This window comes from Cotesia typhae, unplaced genomic scaffold, assembly GCF_013202065.1.
Source record: "Cotesia typhae breed Kobodo isofemale line unplaced genomic scaffold, CoteBio_Ctyphae contig_65, whole genome shotgun sequence".
In the NCBI taxonomy this organism is placed as follows: Eukaryota; Metazoa; Arthropoda; class Insecta; order Hymenoptera; family Braconidae; genus Cotesia; species Cotesia typhae.
In genome coordinates this window covers 1,223,592-1,246,774 of record NW_027423762.1, presented here as the reverse complement: position 1 = coordinate 1,246,774, position 23,183 = coordinate 1,223,592, and the positions used below count along the sequence as shown (strand labels likewise).

At 25.0% G+C, this 23,183-nt stretch overlaps 1 protein-coding gene across 6 annotated transcripts; it reads right to left on the bottom strand.

Annotated features, from left to right (window-relative positions):
- Positions 1-1,336: 1,336 nt before the first annotated feature.
- Positions 1,337-22,050, bottom strand: Endoa (SH3 domain containing GRB2 like, endophilin-A). Of its 6 annotated transcripts, XM_074250866.1 has the most exons (14): positions 21,901-22,008; positions 21,511-21,846; positions 21,373-21,414; positions 17,671-17,770; positions 14,060-14,128; positions 13,772-13,988; positions 13,509-13,642; positions 12,614-12,680; positions 11,576-11,676; positions 11,406-11,509; positions 10,326-10,423; positions 9,801-9,893; positions 9,219-9,334; positions 1,337-6,203 (listed from the first exon to the last, which is right to left on the bottom strand). In XM_074250866.1, exons 4-14 carry the CDS (start codon positions 17,713-17,715, stop codon positions 6,084-6,086), a joined length of 1,164 nt encoding a protein of 387 aa, XP_074106967.1. In that variant the 5' UTR covers positions 17,716-17,770; positions 21,373-21,414; positions 21,511-21,846; positions 21,901-22,008; the 3' UTR covers positions 1,337-6,083. The 6 variants fall into 6 exon arrangements, with proteins under 6 accessions (XP_074106967.1, XP_074106969.1, XP_074106966.1 ...); XM_074250868.1 differs by lacking the exon at positions 21,511-21,846 and having other exon boundaries at positions 11,576-11,661; positions 21,901-22,050; XM_074250865.1 differs by lacking the exon at positions 21,511-21,846 and having other exon boundaries at positions 21,901-22,024.
- Between the last annotated feature and the right edge of the window lie 1,133 nt (positions 22,051-23,183).

The following is a 23,183-nucleotide window of genomic DNA, read 5'->3' as shown; positions in this document are numbered from 1 at the left end:
TATACGCAATTTTTACACACTATAAGTGCGACAATCCTTGAATGTAATATATTCGTCAGTTACAGTCCTCGAATATATTCTTAAATATTATATCAATCTTTTTTATAAACATTTTTTAATAAATGATAATGTTTACAGTTTATCAGATTAATTTCCCATCTTCCCCTTCAAGTACTAAAAAGAACAAATTACAAAAATTAATATCATTTTATAAACTTCAATAATAAAAATTTGAATGATAAAATAAATTTACACATTAATGCACATTTATTATTACGCTAAAATGGTAACATACCATAAGATCTGAAGGAATTATATCTGCGACACTATATCCGTGCCATAATATCCTTGTGTCATTATATATTTATGCTATTATATCCGCGACGTTATATTCGCATACAATTACACAGAAAAAAAAAAATTTCTTGAACCAAGAAAATTGTAAGAAAAACCGAAGCTTTTTTGAAACAAAAAGAAATTTTCTTGGCTTAAAAAAATTTAACTTCGTTCAAGAAATTTTAATTTCATTCATAGTTAATGATTAATTAAAATTTTGATGATGAGTTTGATAATGATTTTGATGTTGATGATGATCTTTATGATGTTTTTAAATAAATACAAACAATTGTTTGGGGATATAATGTCGCGGATATAGTGACGTTATATCGAACCGTTCTATATACAGAACGGATATAGAACCGTTAAAATGACAGTGCGGAAAATTTTGAGAATTAAAAATTGTCAAATGGCCAATACTAACAATAATAATAATGATAGTTATAAAATAAAAATTCTCGTAAATTGCTAGCGTAATAAAATCATCGTATTCGGCTTGTAAAACTTACTCCGGAAGAAAACAAACAAAAGCAGCCGATTGAGCCGGAAAATAAATTTATCTTGTAAAACTTAGCAATAATTCATACAACACACCACTTTATTAACAAAAGATATAAAAATTATGACGTTAAAATTTTTTAATATTTTTTTAACCTTTATTAAAATCCACTAAAAAAATTTGGTAACTTTTTTGGAACTCTTAATTTTTTCTATTAGCGTATTAAAATACTAATTTTTCACATTTTTTACTCATCCGAGAAAAAAAATTTTTTTTTTTTGAATCCGTACTTAACTCGAAATTCAATCCCTATTCTGATACTAAAATAGAACCTCGTCAATCATTATGTTAGGTCCATTACTTTCTAATAAATAAAATTAAATTATTAAAATAATACATGATCAATATTACTCATTTTGAAGATATTATTATTCTAAAAAACTCATTAAAAATAAAATTTAAACTGAATGAATGAAAGAAGGCAAAATAAAAAATTCACAATGGACATAGAGTACAGTTTATTTTTAAATTACTGTAATCGTAATATTCATTTTAGTATTGACCGATAATTTATTATTCGGAATCTGATATTATTACATTTAGATTAAATTTAGAAGTATAAGTGTAACTAATTGTAGTATTGTCTCAAAATGCGACTCTTTTGTATCATGCGATCATTAATTTTTGAAACTATATAATGACAAATTAAACAGAGTAAATTTGTAAGCAAACAAGATTTGGATAGCATTATTCAAAAAATTGTGTCATTTATTTTCGAATTAAATTCCAAAATTATTTTATAATTCCAAAATGAAATTTAAGTCATTACTACCTAAGTGTTCTTGGTTATTAGCAAAGCCATGAAGTTTGACCTGTGATAATGTTAAAAATCATATATATATAGTTCTAACATTGTGACGGGACAAACTTTTCGATTTCGATCGCAAGTACAGAGTGCCGATTTTTTTATGCAATAAATCGAATGAACTTAGGTTCTTTCGATTTTCTTACAGTAGAAATATGTTCTAAAAAATTTGTCGTACATACTCCTTTTTTTAAATAAATAAAATTATTACGACAAATAAATAGAACATGCATTTTACATTATAATTAAAATAACGAGAAACTTTGTCGTTTAAAATTACTTTTCGCTGGACGTAAAAATAGCTTTAAGTCGTAAATATTATGTATATATGTCCACTTTCAATTGATATTTTTAAACTAAAATGCGAAAGAGAATTTCCAATAATAAGAATATATTAATAGACATAAGTAAATAAATAAATATATGTGTAAATGTGTATTTATTTATTTATTTATTTATTTATTTCTTCATTTATACTTATTTATATATTACGACAAAGCTTCGCGTTGAATAATTTTAACAATAGCCAACATTTATAGAATAGAATACCAATTTTTAGTTATATTTAATTGAATCTTCTTTAGATTTATAATAACATCGTTATTTTGTTATTTAGTTGTTAATTATTTTTTCTATCCACACACTTGATTTCAAGATATATACCAGATAATTTATTCGAGCCATTAATTGCAAATGGTTCTATTCATCGTTACTACAATGAGTAATTTTTCATCAGAATTGCAAATATTCCAATGCAAAGTTCTTATTGCTGTCCATTCTTTATTATTACTATTTGAATTTCCACTTTTTTGTTTATTTTCTAAATTACCTTTATTCTTAATTGACAGAGTATGAACTTCATCTTGGTTTTTTTTTTTTTTTTTTTTTTTCACAAAACATTATAGATGTAAGACAGACGGGCCGAACAAGGTGTAAGATATTTTGTAACTTTATAGTTTTAACAAACTAATCAATTTTGTTTATATTTAGACCGTTTAAAAATATTTCACTCATACTGTTTTTTTTTTTTTTTTTTTTTTTTAACAAATACGATTCTATCTGAGTTAATTTGAAAAGTTCTATCATTTTAATACAATAGGGGTTTTTTTTTTTTTTTTTTTTTATAAATTATTGACTCAAAAATAATTTATTTTCAAATTATTTATAAAATTCAAATATTTTAAACAATTTTTTTGGTTTTATTATCTTTACAAATTTTATTTAACGTTCACAATATTTAAAATTTTCATATTTTACAATTAATATATTTTTTATATCATACCTTCATTACTTACGTCTATACATAATTTTGTGAAATTTATGATTTTATTAAAAAAATACCCATCAACTATTGATTTCAAGAAAATTAACAAAATAATTAAACATAGTGAATTTTGAATTTAATAAAAAGGGTCCATCTCTGTCACCTTAAGTAATTATCATTCAAGACATGTAGTGTTTATGCTCTTCATCTTTACTCATTTATAAACTCATACTTTTTCTACATTCGATACATAGTTAACAAAAAATAAATAGTAATACAATTATATACTAATGAAATTAATTTTTCGTTTAGATTTAATAAATGCCATAACACTCCATCCATTGAATTAAAAATTTAACGACAACATAAATTCATTAATATTTTAATCAGTTTATTACTGTTAATATATAATGCATATTTATATACGTAAAACACATGGAATCGTAAATATTTATTCCAATTAACTTAAAATTATCATCTGCCTTTTTTACTAATTTTTCACTTCTGTATAACAATAATACTATTTTTCTAATTAGGAATGATAATTTATTTCATCACTGCCAACATCGTCATTTTTTCATTTTCATGAATAAATAATTCTAATTCATAAATAACATAATATACGATGTTACACGATACAGATTTCTAAAATCGTCGTTTAAAAACTAACTAGTATATTTCTTATATAAAATACGGAATAAAATTTATTAATTTAATTTTTTTTATTTTTACGTATGATCAAAATTATTAATTCAGTCATTTAAATCAATCTTGTAGTTTAAAAATTAAAAGTTAATTAAAATAAAATATTATGTCAATTATTAAAACAAGATATATAAAAAATTACTCTAAATAAATAAAGAGAAAAAGTAATCAAATATTTTTTTTCTTAATTTTATATAAGAAATATTTTTTGTGACTCAATAGAGCATGATATATAATTATGTAAATGACTTCTTGCATATATATTTATATTATTATGTTTTATAAATGCACTCTAAAGTAGCTCTTCATTTTATTTTTCGTTTTTTACAATTAAGAAATGTATTGATTGAAAAGATACATTTAAAACCGTATGATAAGAGATTTACTTTAACCAAATTCATAAATTTACTTTCATTTTTTTAATATTTAATTTCAGGTGAATAACTTGGATATTTTTTTGTTAACGATAATAATTTAATTATTTAGATTTTTCAAAATTTTTATGCATAACTAATAATTTGAAAATTTATTCTGTATGCATTATTATGTTTCTCAATCTTTCTTTCACTTTTTCTATCTCTCGATTACAAAAAATTAAAGAAATCAACAATCTAAGGTAAAATTCAACAATTCATTTAAGAATCTATCAGATTACTAGCATGTTTAATTTCAATTTCATCGTCCTCTCTACGGTATTAATTAGTATTTATAGAAAAAAAAATCATCAATCTAAAAACTTATTAATATACAAAAATCGTATTAACAGAACGACCAACTAATTTACAATTTTTTTCATTTGTTTTTACAATAATCATAATCAGATAACCATCACTACCGAACAAAGCTAACAAAATTATAACAAAAAAAAACTAATTTACGTTATTGGAAATAGAAATTGTAAATTTCATTAAAAAAAATTATTTTCTATCAACTAAAATACTCGAAAATTTAACAAGTAATTGAGTAAATAAATTCAACAATTCAACTTTTTTGGCTATGTCAAATTTTGAACAACAAAACAATTTTATCAAAATAAAAAAATCGACATAAAAATTGGTTTTTCATTGTAGATTAATTAATCACATGCATTCATTTACTAGGTCGTTCACTCGCTGATACACTCTAAACAATTATAATATACAACCTGCAATTACAATATTTCATTTTATTAATAACTAAAAAAAATGTACAAAAAAAATCATTCTACTAAATTATACTATAAATCATCATGATTACACACTACTCGAACGTTTGAAGTTTAAAAAAAAAACCTAAACCCTGATTAAAAGATCCAATTAAAACCGACGGTTAATGTTTGTTTATTAATAATTGAGTACCATTAATGTTGCTTCTACTTTTCACTTCAAGATATAGAATACTGACTAGATTTTTTAGTGTAAAAAATTAACATCAGATAAAATTAATTTTTTTTCTAACTTTATCAAATTATTCAAAATAAAAAGTTACACATTTATCTTTTCAATACTATAATGTTTAAATACATCACAAAAGTGGTTTTTATATTAAACATTCATTTTTATTACGTATTTAAATCATTCAACGCTGTTTTTTTATTCATTAAAATTTTTTTATAACTCTGTATATAAATAAAAATTTTTTACAGATGCTCAATATAGTCAGTATTTTTTAAATTTGTCTCTTTTGATCTGTACTATATGAACAGCCATACTGTGGAAGAAAGAAAGAGAAAGTTTAACATGAAATCGGCTTAACCAGAATCAATAGGATTTTTTAAACAGGAAATTTATAAATCTGTAATTACAATTTCATAATTAATATTTCAGTGATCGGTCTACTTTGTAATGAGCGTAGACCTTACATTGACCAATCAATCTTCATTCCTATATTTTAATGATTAAATTTAAATTAAATAGCATCTTTAATGAACATTGATCGGCCTTAACAAGAATTACTCACATTACAATTTTATAATTCATGCTTACTTATATTAATATAATATTATTATTATCATTATTATATGTCTTATGCATTGAATAAAATGTTCTTTCTTCCGTGATTATCGAAAAATTATTCACCTCAATAAAAGACACGATAACATTTTTTATAATATTTTATATATTATATATTTATGTACATTAACGTAAGTATGGATAGAACGATTATCTGCAAAAGATATATCATAATAACTTATGTTGATATATAATTTCATAAAATTTTCATTCGAAAGCTTTAATGAAAAGAAGGAAGCTTAAAATCATTATGCGAATCAGTATCTGTTTAGGCTATTTAAGAGTATTTATCATTTCATTCATCAACTCCTTAGTACTTTTAATTATTATATCATTTTAAATCTTGGACATTCTTTTCAACAGTGTAGATGGAATTTCACTAGACTAATATCTATCTTTGGCATCGATGTAGTCGTGCTTAATTTATGGCAATGGCTGAACAATCTGAACATATGACACAGGGAAAAATCCTGTACGACCATTTACACTTCCTTCAAACCAATTGTCATCGATCCTTTGGATTAATGTAATTGTGTCATTTTCCTGAAATAATAATTTAAAAAATTACCCTTTATTTATTAATTTTATTTTGGTATAATTATAGTACAGTGATATTGACAAATTATAATAAGTTGTCAAACTGATTAAAATTACAAGCTGAACTTATGAAATAATTATTTTTTATTTGGTAGCAAAATAATCAACAGAACAATCGAAAATTTATAATTAACATGTCAATTTCAAAATTGAAATTCTGTCAATACTTTTTTATTATTGTTAAAAAAATGTTTTATTTTAGTTACTTGAAGATTTTATAAAAATTATGATTGTGATATTATTATTTTGATTAGGTTAGTAGAGAAGAAAAATCAATCTATTATTGTCGGTTAAAGTTATGAAAATAATCATATACATTATTTCTCAAAGGTATTTTTTGTAACACGGCTATATCTCTTTAAATTTTTTATAAACCCTGTAAATTGAAATGCCATGTTAAAGCTTATGTTTTCCACTAATGACGAAAAATATACAAAAAAAATTGTAAACATTTTTTAGTTAAAAAATTAATAAAAAATAACTTTTTATAACAAAATTAAATCCGACCGGAAAAAATTTCCGGCTATGGGTTTGTTAGCGTATTAAGCGAACTGTATACGCCAACACAAAGGTATTAAAAGCTTTATTCACTAAGTTTCTTTATAAAGAAATATAATTAAAAAAAAATTAATCAACATAATATTACACACAACATCGTGATGAAAAAACTAATGGTCATATTACAATGAGAAAATGAGTAAATGAAAATTAAATTAACCCTCTGAGTCTTGCGGGTGTTTCCCCTACTCTTGGTGAAATGTCTCCTTCTACATTGACTTTACACGCTCTCTACTTCAACGCCCCGCGTAATACTTAGTCCAAGTTCGGGCTCAGAGGATTAATGAAGAATATTTTTTTTTGTTTTAACAAAAGTGATTAAAATCAATCTCTACATTATAAAATAAACATTCGTTCTTTGATCACGATATTGTGCGAAATATTCGCACATATCGACTAGTAAAACATATTACATTTGTAACTTTTTTTCAAATAACTTTAAAATAAAGGTTGATAATAGGGGTGTGCGAATATCGTTCGAATCGAATAATTCGAATTTTTTAATTATTCGAAATTCGACGAATACTTCGAAAAAATTTCTAGTAATGCGAACAATTCGCGAATCATCGAAATATTGCTGGATTTTTTATTGTTTCTAATTTGAATTCTATTTCATCATGTATAAAAAATATTACATTTATGAATAATTTACTTTTTGATTAAAAATCAATTACCCGGAGAAAACAATTACTCAATTTCAATATATGTAGGTCATTCCATGCCAAATCGACAAATTTTTTACCTGACCCCCTTTGATTTCGTTTAAAGTTTTGTATCTTTTTTTACCTCCCAAATAACATTTTTATGAATTATTTAAGATTTTTTTACCCAACCCAAAAAAAGTTACGAATTTAAAAAGAAAACTGCTCTTTTTTTTTTTTAAATCGCTAGAACTTTTTCAAAAATTAACCAATCGGGACCACATCAAATCAAAAATGTTTATTTTTTAATATAGTTTTTAGAAAAAAAATTCAAAACAATTTCAGAAGCACGGATCTAAGAAATGTTCCGGTTTTTTCGAAATAACCATTATTTTCTCGAAGTCGGACGCCTTTGATTTTTTTTTTACTCAAAAAAAAAAGAACTTTAAATGATTCTGCAAAAATCCGCGCTAGTTTCTTCTTTCGTACCGAAAAATAACAACTTTCAAAATAAAGTAGGCTTAAAAATTTCCCCTAGCTGACAAAACATGTCTTGACATAATTATTGACTTTTTTTAAGGTACAAGCTCATCCTAATGTTAAAGGGCTTATCGAGACCTTTCATTTGAATATCCACTCGAATTTTTCCATATATTATGTATATTTCACAAATATGAGAAGTATCAAGAAATGTCATACATATGAAAAAAATCTTGTGCGTACTCAAATGAGAGGTGTCGATGAGCTTAACTTCAGGATGAGTTTATATCTTAAAAAATGCCAATAACTAAGAAATAAAATTCTTAAACATATTGATAAATTAAATTGTCAATAATAAACATGTTGGCAGAAGCGCGCTCGATTTTCTAGTTTTCTATAAAAAATAGATGTCACGGAAAAAATTTTTATTGACAGAAAATTCGTCACACTTTAAGCTAGGCAGATTTCAACTTCACTTATGAGACCTGCAATTACTTTAACTGAAACTTTCAATGCTCATTTAAAATTTTTTTTTTTAAGTGTCAATTATTGTTTATTTTTGTAAGAAAGCCACGGGAATGTTATATTGATTGCACACTATAAGTTACAATTAATATTAGCTAAAATAATTACATGAATAAAAGGTAAATGCTAATTCGATGAAATTTTCAATCTGTGCAAGTCAATACTATAATCTAATTAAATTTCAAGTCTAGATCAAAAAATGCGATTCTATAAAGCACCCAGCGGAGCGGGCAGGTAACAGCTAGTAAAATGTATATTAATTGTTAATTTCATACTTGAATATCGAATATAACAAACTCTGAATTCAAAATACTCAAAAATTTGCGAATAATATAATAATTCGGTAAAAATTCGAATTATTTAAAATTTTTCGAAATATTTGAAACTTTCGAATAATTATAATATTCGAGTTTCGCATCAAATATTAATATTCGATTTGAAACGAATAATCCGTAAGTTCGAATTATTCGCATATCCCTAGTTGATAACTTTAAAGTATACTTATTTTATTTGTAGATGAAAGGACATCAAATGTAGTAATACATATAAAATTTTACATTGCTTATTACTTCATTAGAATTTAAGTAATTAGAATATAAAAAGGTATTTGGCAATACTAAACATAAAAATCCTCATTACTTTATTCTACAATAATTGAATATAAAAAATAAAGCATTGACGTATTTGTTAACGGACATTTTTAAATAAAAAAAAATTTTTAATGAAGTATTTCATAAAATAATAGTTGAAAATTTACCTTAAATCCAAGTTCACCAGGATTTTCAGGCTCAAAATCATAGAGTGCCGTGCAACAAGGCTGCTTAGGCATTGGCGTTCTTGCTGGCGATTTACTAGGAGATGGCAATGGAGACGCTGAAATTTAAATAAAAAATCATAAAATATCTACAGTAAAGAATACATTTTATTTTTGGTTCAACTGATTTTTAAAAGCACTCAAGAATAAGAGTAGAAATAATAACTCAAAAATTGAAGTCTCTTAACTAAAGCTACATCGGTTAAATTGTGTTGAATTGAAAATTAAATTATAATTTTCTATTCAAATAAAAAGTTTATCTATTTAATTTAATAATTTAAGTATCAATAATCTATAATTAAAAAAAATGGAATTAAAATAAATTTCCATGCCAAAGATGAACCAAAGATCTACATAAGAGCTTAAATGGGATTTACGAGAATATGATAAAGATAAATAATTAATTAACCCTGAAATAATGTAAATTAAAAGAATGTCATATTATAAAATTATTAATACATAATCAATTGAAGCGATATTACAGTGAAATGGTGCAAAACATAATTATCCCCATGCAAAATTTACCATTGGTAGATTGCGGTGGGTTTCCGGCCGGAAATAGCTCGAGCTGAGAGCGCTTCCCGTCCCCGTGAACCGGAGACCCAGCTCGACTTGCTCCTACAGAGGATCAGGATAGACATTCAAGTATGGGATAATTATACACATAACAGATATAAAAAAAAGTATGCGTAAGTAATTAGAATGTCGAGTGAGTGTGTAGTGTATTAATATTATTATTGTTCTCTCCTTTGCATCTTATACTCCTATTAATTAATAACCTTAATGATAAAACAACCCATCAGCTTGATAATACTGTCAATCGTTAAAAAATTTGATGAAAATTTAATTAATTATTTGATTAATAAGAAAAAGCTTATTGACAAAAAAGTGAGGAAACCAGGGCACCAAACTGACATTGCAAGAAAAAGATATACGATCAATATAAATAAAATAAATCAACACGTATAACAATTATATAAATTAGCGTTGTAAGTTTATCCGAATTTAGTGTGTAAATATTTGTTTTACCGTGAAGAAAGAAGTTCCCACCGTTCATTCCGTCTCCCAAGGACAATCCTTCCACATGTAGATCGGCTAATGTTTTGGGAACAAATTCCAATTTTGGTCGATTGGCTGCCTCGTCTTTCCTAAATTCAAAAATTATTATAAGTAATTTTTCTTATGATTTACTACTGAAAAAGTGTAAATTTTGAAAAAGTTTCTGTTTATAGTTAAATTTTCGTATTTCTTATTCAGACACTCCAGTTTCATATTTCTTTTAAACAAATAAAAATTTCCCAAAAAATATTCAGATATTTGATCACACTCTCTCCATGAGTGTGAGTAATAAAAATACGAGAATGGTTCCGCAATCTTAACTCTCGAGTTATAAATAAAAAAGTTAACCGATTGACAAAAGAATCAGAAAATTTTAATTTTTCTCATAGTTTTCAAATAATTCATATCATATTTTTATTTTTTAAAAAGTATCTCAAATCTTTGTTTTTTTTTTTTTAGTTTTATTTCGATTTCTGTCAAAATCAATCATCATATTATTGGTTTAAACACTATTGTTGAAAATCAATTTTCAAAAAAAATAAATTACTACAATTATTATTGAAAATAAAATAAAATTCATGTTATCAATCAATTTCAAAAAATTTTAATCATCTATTTTCAAAAATGTTCGTCATTACTGATCAATATTGGCCGGAAAGCTCTTTTTAACCCTCTTTTTTTCTAAGTTTTTTGTGATATTGTATTGATGATAAAAGTATGCGTTATTCAACACTTTATATTTTATGTTTTATTCAAAAGACCTCATTTGAAATAGAAGAACTAGTTTCAAAGCAATATTAAATTAGTATGATGAATAATGTAGTAAAATAGCTATGCTACACATAAGGATTTACGTTAGAGTAAGCTAGCTACTACTTAAAAATTTAACGTATTAATTCATTATTGAATCTTGGTAGGTTATTTTGAATAATATACTAATAATAAAATAAAGAGGAGCCTTCTCGAATTGACTGAAAAAGCAGATCTTTTTAATCGTAAAATGATTCTTACCATTGCTTATATTTTACTATGATTGATTAATAATTTGTATTATTAAATGGTAAAACTTACTTTTCTAATAGCGTTTCGGTTAAAACTTTAAGGATTTCAATGCACTGTTGGTGGTATTCGAGTAAACCCTCACTGAAAGTAGCTAACTGGGCCACTTGCTCAACCTAAAAAATATAAATCAAAGAAAAATATTAACTGAAAATGAAAAGATGAGTTTTTCGATAACTTACATCATTTTCCAAGAGATTGAACATCCCCATCTGGGCCAAATGAAGACTTTCGGCAAATTTCTCTTCAGCTTGACGAATCTCGTCGTCTGAAACATGAGAACCTGTACGTTGCGTTCGTACTTTTATTAAAAAATGCACTACAGGAACACAACTTGCCTCAGTCCTATAAAACTGTTTTCTTAATTACTTTTTATCTTGTATTTTAAAAATAATATCTTGAGGTCTAAGGGAGTTTGAGGGCAATTGCATTTGCATTTACAGTTATAAGCTTCTACTATAACTCAAAATAATAAAATTACATAGCAAAGATAAAAATTAAATGATTATTAAAATAAATATCTCAATAAATCTATTATATCACAAGTTGAACTATAACTAAAATATAATACTCATTCAATATACAAAATTTCACAAGCTATCAGAAGTTTACTTATGCTCCGCAATTAAATTAAAAAGCATGCTTTAATTAACTTAACCAAAGTTTTAGTAGAATAACCAGCTCAATAACATTTTTACATTAAATAAAATTATCTGGAAGCAATTATTTTTAAGTTTTATTGAGAACAAATAGCTTCAAGTTTTAGTAGCCCATAATTTAAATTAGAAATTTTCATATTGTACTCATTGAAATTTATACAAATAATTAATTATTTCTCATTTATTATCAAATAAATTAAAATTTTTTCGGGTATTGTAGACATACCCACGTGAGCTGACGTAAAACTTGACTTCGCTGGGCTACCAAAGTGTGGACTGCTCGAGTTTTTGACCATAGCTATAATTAGTGCCAAGTGAACCATGCATAATAAGGTCAATTGATAAATTGATAAATAACATTTTCGTCAATAGATTATAATTGTATATAAACAGTAATAATTTATGAAGTAAAATTATACTAATTTAATTATTAAGTTATGCAATCATGCATTACAAATCATATCTTTAATATATCATTCAGCATTGTGATTTATCATTTTTCTATCGGTTATAATATAAATTATAAATAAACAAAATGAAGAAGAAAAAATTATTTCTTACCCTTTGCTTGCCGTCGACGCTTACAATCAAAATCTAACCGACGTCCTTGAAGTTTCTTTCGATGATGCTAAAGAAAAGATCATTTATTTGAATATTATTTATTTACGTACTATAGTTTTTAAATATTATTTATAAAAATATAAAAAAAGTTCCCGCTATGAAAATCAATAACTTAAAGAAAAATCGGGAAGTTATTGGTTTTACCCCGATTTTCGAAAATCGAATCGTGTGTGTGTGTGTGTTTGAACTCCTTATAACTTTTGAAAGGTTTGACCAATTGAAACGTGGTTGGCAGCATTTAAAGGGCTCCTTTGGCGTTAGATTTCACATGAATTTGAATCAATTCGGCTTGATAGTTTTTGAGAAATTTCAAAAAAATTATTTTCTTGAGATAACTTTCAAACTAATGTTTCGATCAATATCAAAAACTAATCAGTCTTAATCTAAGAAAACAACATTGGTTGCCGCGAACCGCATCGAAATCGATTCATTCGTTCAAGAGAAATCGTTGTCGAAAATTAAATTTGGAAAAAATCGTTTTTTGTTACATTACTTAAAAATTTCTTTTCGCATCGTTTAGCAAGTGAGAAATAATCTATTTATGCTTGAAAGACTGCGTCGATTACTGCAGATCTCATCAAAATCGATCGAGCTCCAAGAGCTCAAAAAAGAATAAAACCTGTGCTTTTGAGCTTGAAGAGCTCAAAACCGGAATAGATAATTTCTTAAGCGTTTTGTACATAGCGGGAAGTTTCGAGGATGGCCTGCAGGGTCAACCGTTCTCCAGATTTTTTTTTCTTCTTTTTAATAATTCATAAGTACAAGCCACAAGTTAAAACCGACAAAATTTCTTATATGAACAAATGTTAAAAGTTTTTTAATAAATCGACCTCACCATAACTTCCTTCAAATCTTTGGTCTGCAGATGGTGCAGAGGTTCTAAAAAGTTTTGTTTTATGTTATCGTCAAGAGAGTATTTCACGTCAGCCATTTGTTTCATCGCTTCACCCATCTCTATCAAAGCTTGAGCTAAATTTAAATAGAAATAGAATACATTAATAATAAAAGCAAAGATGTCCGAAAATAGTTTAATGATAAATATAATTATGAATATTTTAAACGTAAATATAATGAAGTAAAAAAAAATTTATAGCATACCAAAAATACTATCTTCGCCCATTTTTTTGCCGTAAAGTAGCATGCAATCGCCAAGAACACCTTCAGGTTGTGGATAAGTCGAAGCTTTAGCTTGACCGCTTAGCTTACTTATTCCTTTTACTGCTGCCATTTTAGCTCTTGCAGTTGGATTCGGTTGCAAAAATTCTTTTGTTTTCATTTGTAGTTCTTCAACAAGTTCACAAGTAACATCTGTTTTCTATAAAAAAAATATTCATCAACTCAAGTTCTAATCAATATTGATTCCAGTTTGAGGATAATTTAACTTACTCTTTCCATATCAACAAAATCTACATCGAGCTTTGTTCCTTCAGCCCCGCCCATCTTCTCCGTCATATACTGAAAAAAAAAATAATAATAATAATAAAATCATACATTTCATATCTCACTATTTAATAATTCTACTTAAGGGATCATTCTGGTTCTGGCGCTCGAAAAAAAGCAAATATTAATTATTTTTTATACAAAAACTATTATAGATATTGATATTAACTATATTCAGCTCATCACAAACACTTTTGAATAACACAAAAAATATCTAATTTTATTTTTTAAAATATTTTTTATATAAATAAACGGCGGGTGAACGGAGTTCCTCGAAAAGTTGATATGTCGCTGACATAAATGATAACTTGATAACGGCTCATCTAAAACACAAAATCCAAAATTATATACCTTCAATATATAAGTAGCTATGGCAGGAACTACGAAGATTAATATTTATTGATAAAAAATAAAATGGCTGAGATTTAAAAAAAAATGGACCTTTTTTTTTCAGTTTTTAGTCCAAAAAAATAGTAAAAATCAACATTTTGATTTGGTTATTGTTCGTGCCATAGCTACTACTATGTAGAATATGCGGTTCAAATTTCATTAAGATCGGGTCAGTGGTTCCGGAAATATCATTTACATAAACCAGAAAAACATAGTTTTGAGATAAGCGCGTTTAAAGTTTTTTTTAATTAAAAAAAAAACAAATCTTACCTAAAGTCAATCAGCAATGCCAGAACGATACAAAATTCCATTAACTTGTTAGAAAATTTAATTTTCTTTCACTATAAAATCCACATAAATCTTGTAAAATAATATAGTTACAATGGTCCACTTAGAAATCTTAACACAATACTTGTAGATATATGTACTTTCAAAAAAATAATTTTTTCAAAAGTTACAACCAGAATGATCCCTTAATCAATTAAATTTTTTTTTTAAATACGGAATAAAATTTTCCAATATGATTAACCTATTTTTTTTTTTTTAATTATTCTTATTTAAATTCGATTTCTTGTAGAGAAAAAAAGTATTTCTGAACAAGCCTAAACTAATGTTATTGATTAGAAATAAAAAAAGAACATAGATAACGAAAACGGCAAAATAATATTTTATTTCATTTATATACAATACTAAGGCATAAAAATCTGATCTTTGAGATCAAGAATTATCATGGATAAATTCCAAGAAAGCTTTCAGTAATACGATTCAATCAGCAATGAAAAACGTGTAAAGATATTTATTAAGTATAAGAGCGCAAACGGATCAATATTCACACGGTCTTCACCAATTTTAATGCGACGTTATTATAAAACAGCCCAGTTTACGCCTTGGATTTTCATTTTTGCAAGTCTAAAAATTATACACTTTAAATAAATAATTTCAGTGTTATAAAATTTAAGAAAATGCAGATTATAAATAACAAAAAACTTTTATGTACATTTTTTTATTATTATAAAAGTTATTTAAAGAAATTTTTCAACCACCAGGAAATAGAGAAAATATCAATGATAAGATTAAAGCACGAATTATTTTAACTGTGAATATTTAAAGGTCTTGGATAAGGGCCAAAGGATTGGAAAAATTTATAAAAAGAAATTAATAAAAGTTTTGGTGCGCCAGTAAGGCGTCTTTTGAATGACGTAACTGGTATCTTGTAACTAATCACGGTCTTGGCAGGCCAGTAGCACTCATTTCTTTATTGTTGGTCTGTATAATTAATAAATATGATTATGACTGATCAACTTTAATCTACGTTTTCAAAAATAACTTTACCATTAAAAAAAAAAAAAAAAAAAAAAAAAAACGAAATATGAAAATATTAAATACTTTTTTATGGACGAAAATATTAATATGAAAAAAAGTGGGTTAGTAATTAAAATAGCAAAAAAAATTTATTCCAGAATTTTTTTTACATATAAAAAAAAATAAATGAAAAAAAAATTACATAACATCCGTGCTAGAAGTTTGAACAAAAAAATCATTGAGAAGTTAACAATAGAAAGATTTAAGAGTTTTTCATCATGATTTCATTTTTTTTTAATTTTTTTTCTTCTTCATATTAACTCTCCTATTTTTATTGTCAAGCAGTACTTTTTATTGAGCAACAATTACGCCGAGCATCAATACTAGTGATTTTATCGCTTATATATCAGCGGCCATTTTCCAGATCTTCTTTTATCCCTCAATCCACCCCTTGTTGTTCCCCTACACCATTACGAGACAGACCTTGACCGATATCCCTCAAGGTTGACCTATATATATTTTGATATACGATTCACTAGATTCAACGCCAGACTGCACGTTTTTACAATTTATTCTAATCAAAATTTTACTTACGATCATGTTAATAACTGTTTGTTCTTAAAATTGAAATTATTAATGACACTCTTGATAGTGGCCCAAAAAATATATCCACTGTTGGACTTATAAGTTTATAAAATATAAATTTAATTATTTGATACATATTCAGAATCAATAGACAATTTGTCTCAATTTTTTGTATATTTTTTTTTTTTTCATCGATATCGCTTGAATCAGGACATCATGCTAAATAGAACGCCAAATATGAATATACATAATTATAACAGATAACATGATCTATCGAAGTATGAAGCACTTTTTTTGAAATTTTACTTTATTTATGGACAGTTCACTCCTAAAATTTTCATTTATTGTGCAAGTTCGACAGAGATGCTACCATTTATCCAACCGAGATCGAGAGAAAAAAAGTGCACTTTTTTAATGTACATGGACACTATTCTAAATTCAAATTGCATTAAATAATTATAAATAATATAATGTAGAGTTATCAAAATTTTCATCTCTTTATAATATTTTTATTACTAAAAACTATGCCGTAACCCAGAATGGATCTCATATTATAAGTCAAATGCATGTAAATACGGCAATTAGAGGTTCGTGGTTCGAGTCCTTACTTCGGTTTTTAAAATAATGTTAAATAAAATAATTAACAATTTAATTTTAGATAACATACTTGATAATTAAAAGAAAAAAAATACTTATGTTTCTAACTGGCAGGTATTTTTTAATATTAAATTCTCTTTTTTAAATTTATTTATTTATTGTTTTTTTATTTTATTCATCATTGGCGATTAGTCATTGTACTTTATGATACTTTCATTAGCACCAGAGTTATTATCAAAGGCTAAAGGGTAAAGTTTTAAATGTGGACGTTATATAGAATATGATCTCGCTGCACAACCCACGCATGACTGATGCTTATTAAACCCACATTCAAAACACGACTATCTTGTTTGTATAAAACTTTTTATTATGGCACTTTTTATTTATATTTGGAAATTAAAAAATACTGGTTAGCTAAAACTTGGTAATTCTATTCGTAATTTGCTTTCCTTTCAGGAAATAATCCCATGTCCTTACAATAACGCTATTGAAAAAGTTTTAAAACATTGCGCGGTGAGAACAATGTCCATAGAATGCAATAACAATCAGTAATTTTTATCAACTATTTTTATTGTTTAGCATTATTAAGTCATATCTATCTTGACAAATCATTTTATAATAAATAAAATAGTAATCAATGGTGAAAAAATTATTAATATAAAAATATCAATTAGGATACTTACTTGATTAGCTTTGTTAATTTGCTTTTTAAGTCCCGCGAACGCCATGTTGACGATTGCTGTTTTTTCACTGAATAATTAACGATTAGACTTTCAATAAAATCTGTAACATAAAAAATTATCAAACTTTGAAAAATTTTTTTGACTAAATTTTACTCAAATATATATTTTTGTGTTATTTATTGCGATTATCAATTTTATTTTATACAATGCTAACTATAAATAGAAACAACTCTGGTATTAATAAAAATAATAACATTAAAAGTGATAACTAATTGTAAAGATCGTGAAATATGATTGAAAGAACCACGCGTGACATGTCACGCACACGTCGACCCATTTATCTGTTTGATAATGGGTTTAATGAGAATTAGAAATTATTAAAAAAGCATTAGTTAATATGGCAAAAAAAGATTTATTAAAAGGATAAATCTACTAGTTAAATAAAAATAAATGGAATTATTTAGATTACCAACGAAATTGAGTGAATGAAGAAATAAAATAAAAAATGATTAATTATTTTTTAATAAGTTGATTGGAAATTAGACAAATGTCTCACTTGTAAACTTAATTTATCCAGACACTTAAATAATAAAAAATATTTTTTCTGTTAACGCTTGCACACGCGCGACACACTTAAAATCGACAGAAGACTCTGTGACTGCTTCTGTTCTTGAGACTTGTGGAAATATTGATCGTAAACTAATATGATGATCGTTATTGTGTTGCAGAGTATTACAATAATGATGTTAGCGTTCAAAAAATGACCAACAAAATAATAAAGAATAATAATAAAAAGTAAAGGGGGAAATAGCTTAAAGGAAAAATTGAGAGTAAATCTATCCCGCGTGGTAACTCAATGGATACTAGAGCTTGTACTGTGCACACAATAAGAGATAGAATACTGCGACCTTACTTTCTTCGAAGGGTAGTTCCTAGCTAAACGATCGATACCCACGCAAGCTTTTACCTCCCATATTCACCACCCTCTTTTTGACTGTGTGACTGCTATGCGCGCGAACAACCCTCTCAAGCACGCTTACTCACTCGCTTTACTGGGTGACACTATAAATTACTATTAAACTTTATTCTATACTGACTTTATATTCAAGTAATAATAATAAATAACTATATGCTAATAAATGACACCTTTAAAAATTGTATTATATTGATATTTATGTTTCATTAAAAATTACGTTATAACTCTTGACACCATAAAACTAGCTCATATTTTTTTTTTATTGTTCTCATAGAATGTTAGCCTAATTGTATTGTACTGGGAATTTTTCAAGAAATAATATATAATAACATTATACTTTTATCGCAATGTTCAAGTCTAATTATATGTTTTTATAGTAAATCAACAAACGCTAATCGTATTGAAATAAATTGAAAAACAAATTCAACTCATGTATTAACAAGAGTAATAAAATTAATTAAATTTTATCGTTGGCGGCATAAATAATAAATCCATTTTTTTTTTATTAAATTTAATAACGAAATTAATTTTTTCAATTGATTGATTTCAAGAAGCTCATTGGGAGGCGGTTATTGTTTTGAAATAGACCACCCTATTTTCGACCATAAAATCAACATGATTGAATTTTTTTAAACAAACACTTTTTTTTTTTTTTTTTTGAGGAAAAAAAAATGACAAAAATATCAGTGAATGAAAAAAAAAAAGCTTGCAAAAACTCAAAAGTTAAAAAAAAATTAATTTTTATGCTTGTTTTCACATGAAAAATATAAAAGAAAATACAAAAAACTCTACATTTATTAGGAAAAAATTCATCAGACATTCGCAGTAAATACATTTAACTTTTTTCGAACATTAAAAATTTCAAAACTAATTTAACAATTTATTTTTTACCAGTTTCATGGAATTCATCTTAGAAATATTCTATGAAAACGAACAATTTTGAAAAATAAATAATATTTAAAAATGTCTATTTTTATAGCCAAAATAAGGAAATATCTATTTCCAAAAAATTATCGAAAGCTTTTCAGTTATTATTATAAATCTTCACTTTTTATAAATGTGATGAATTAAGTTCTCAAACCAAAATTAAAAATATATAAATCAAAATAAACTTTTTAATATTCATTAATTAATTATAATAATAAAAAACTTGTGATGAAATATAAATAATTTAAATATAATTTTAAAATAAACGTCCGGATGACTAAATAAGCTTGACTATCTTCTGATAACATTTCTTGGAAACTACACCGCCCCCATCGAAATCAACTTTAACATCCGTTTGTATAGAAGACAATTAAACCCGTAATCCCCTCCCCGATGATACTTAATTATAATTAATAGCAATTATGATAAAATGTTAAACGCCAAACTAAATACGATTGATATCGAAATTTTATAGCGGTGATAATAATAATAACGATCTGAATTAATAAAAAAATAAGAAAATAAAGCTGTATTACTTTAATTGAATTATTATTTGTTAAAGTTGGAATTTAAATTTTGTATTATTTTTAGTATTTTTTTTCTACCCTGTTTTTAGCTTTTCCGCTTAAATACGTTATATATTTTCTTCAGTAAAAGCATTAATACCGTCATTGTTTCCAGACCGTCATTGTTAATTTAATCGTATTTCAATGGAAACAAGTTTTTTTAAAATTAATATCAATAAGTTTATAAATAATTTAGAGTTATAATAATTTTTTTTTTACTTTAAAAAATAAATCCAATAAATCAATTAGTCTTTCAATTAAAAAATAAAACATCTATAAATTAATTAGAACAAAACTAATTTCAAAGCATCACATAATAGATAGTGATAACCATTATATTTTGGTTGATCGTAATGAAGAAATTCAAGGTTATTAATATAAAATAACTTTTATTGCCGTAAAACTTGTATTTTTTTTTCTTAGTAAAAAAAAATCCTCATGAAAAAGCAATTGTTAGTTATTATATTCTAAGAAGAAGAAGGTAATATGAAATGTAATTGTACGCCTTGTAAATCATTTTACTGCAAAGGAAGTGGTCTGACTTAAATTATTTTTAATTTTACTATAATTTAATTTTTTAAATTATATTTGTATAATGTAATACTTTATAATTTTTTGTAGTTATTTTTTTCTTCAAAAAGTTGTTCTAAAAATTTTTTTTTGACAATTTATCAGTTAAAAAAAGCCAAAAAATTTTCGAATACAACTTACAAAAAATTACTTGTTTATAAATTCATTTATTTCTATCAATAGTTCCTAATATTAATACACATATTATTTACAATTTTATTTTTAATACGGTATAATTTAATTGTTAAATAACAGCAAAGTAAATAATCAATTTAAATATGCAATCAATAATCCTGTCATCTAAAATAAGATCGTCTGCTCGCGCATTTTTTATTTTTATCATTTAACAAATATATATCATATTGTAAATACATTTCTTATTATCATTTCATTCAAATAAATTTCTCATTGACATTGATGACTTTTTTCTTTTTAATTGAGTAAAAAATAAAAAAATATTTTTATTTAACCATGAAAAAAAATATAAATTTATCACACAAATTGTGTTAATAAATATTTCAAAAGAAAGAAATAAAAATGTAACAGAAAAATGCAGATGCGAGTATATGAAAATTAAAAATTAATGAATGTAAGTATAAATATATTTGTTTTGATAAGAGATTAATAATTGTAAAAAATGTAATGTAAGAAACTTTAACTTACCGGCTTTAGCGTAGCGTCACAATATATATTAGTATGAAAAACCTAAAACAGAAAAATTTATAATAAAAAGTAGTAACTCATCATCAAAAAAATCTTTGAATCATCTGAATGTTAAAAAAAAAAAAAAAAATTAATTACAATGTGATGTAGTAATTGTAGATTTCAAATTCAAGGTCATATGTGTTGTATTTTCAACCAATCAGCATTAAACGATGAATGAACCAATACGATGAATGACAGAACTTGTCATTTTTCGAATTTATCAAATTGCAATAAAAATCAATAAATTTTTATTAAGCCATAAACTAGTTTATTTAATTGATGATAATGCAAATTAGTGACTGAAAGATGTACAAAATATTTTGCAGTTAAACAAAAGTATCGTTAATGGACAATTTCGAACATTAATTTGTATTTTTAAATCTCTTGTGTTCGAGGATGTTAATTTTTGTTATGGTTTTCGAATACAAAGCCCTGTAATAAATTTATGTTTAATTCTTTAACAATAATTGTTTTTAAATTACTTACTGCTAATTAACGTATCAATTGTAAGATATTTGGAGTAATGCACTATGGCTTTTAACCTCCCACAAAGATTTGACACAAACTCAATCTCCACACATCTGGCGCAAGTTCGAAATTTCGACGTGAGGGGTCGACATATGATAGTTTTTTTAAATGTAATGAACAAGGATACATTACACATTAACATTATACATACAATCTTTGTATTATTACATTAAAAAATAATTGTTTTTATTTCGATATTCGAATAATGTTTTGCAAAGTTGATCCACTATTTTATTTTATTTAATATTTGGAAACTATGAATTTACTGTTGTATTAACATTACGAGAGATTAAAATTTGTTTTAATTCGAAGACAATCAATACGTATCATTGTATCTTAATATCCAATAGTTAAAAAAAGATGAGAATTAATGACATTAAAGTTAGCTGTCACTTGACAATTTTTTAATTTTCTTTAACAAAACAATTTGTTGTAAAAAATTATTTTTAAAAAATTGCATTTTTAATTTATTAAAATTTCTACAAGTCCATTTTTTTAATAATTTTTTTTTTGCTATAATTTATTTGTTAAAATAAAATTAAAACAATTGTGAAGTGACAGCTAAATTTAACGTCATTGAGAATTAACTAAGCACATATTTAATAATTTAAAAAATTTTATAACAAATAAACTATGGCAAAAAAAATTGACACCTAGAAATTAGAAAAAATAAAAAATGCAATTTTTTTTAAATAATTTTTTTGAACAAATCTTTTTGTGAAATAAAATTAAAAAATTGTCAAATGACAGCTAACGTGAATATCATAAAAAAAACATTGATTATTGAGAGTTAAAAAACTTCATTCTTGAGATTTAAAACACTGAAGAAATAATAACACTGAAGTTGACCGACATTAAGAATTTTTTTAGAATTTTATAGTAATTAAATTATTAATAAAAAAAATTAATTAAAAAATTCCACGTGTGAAATTTAATAAAAACTATTAGTAAAAGTTTTTAAAAGCATTTTTTTATTGTAATTTATTTGTTATTAAAATTTTTAAAATTGACAGTTGTCAGCTAACTTCAGTGTCACGAAGAAATATCAAAAAACACTACTTTATCACTATGACAATTACTTTAAAAGATTGAAAAGGAATTGAATTTGATAATGCTGAAGTTAGCCGTCAGCTGTCAATTTTAAAAATTTTAATAACAAATCAATGACAATAAAAAAATGTTTTTAAAAATGTTCACTTGTAATTTTTATGAATTGTCACATGTAGAATTCTTTAATTATA

Bases quoted from the DNA above. Each gene is read 5' to 3' on its own strand.
- Endoa (XM_074250865.1), bottom strand. From the start codon at position 17,715: ATGGCGTTCGCGGGACTTAAAAAGCAAATTAACAAAGCTAATCAA. The intron at 14,129-17,670 runs GTAAGTATCCTA...TTTTTTTTTCAG, and splicing joins AAATTAACAAAGCTAATCAA to TATATGACGGAGAAGATGGG. The intron at 11,677-12,613 runs GTAAGAAATAAT...CGCAACGTACAG, and splicing joins GCGTCGACGGCAAGCAAAGG to GTTCTCATGTTTCAGACGAC.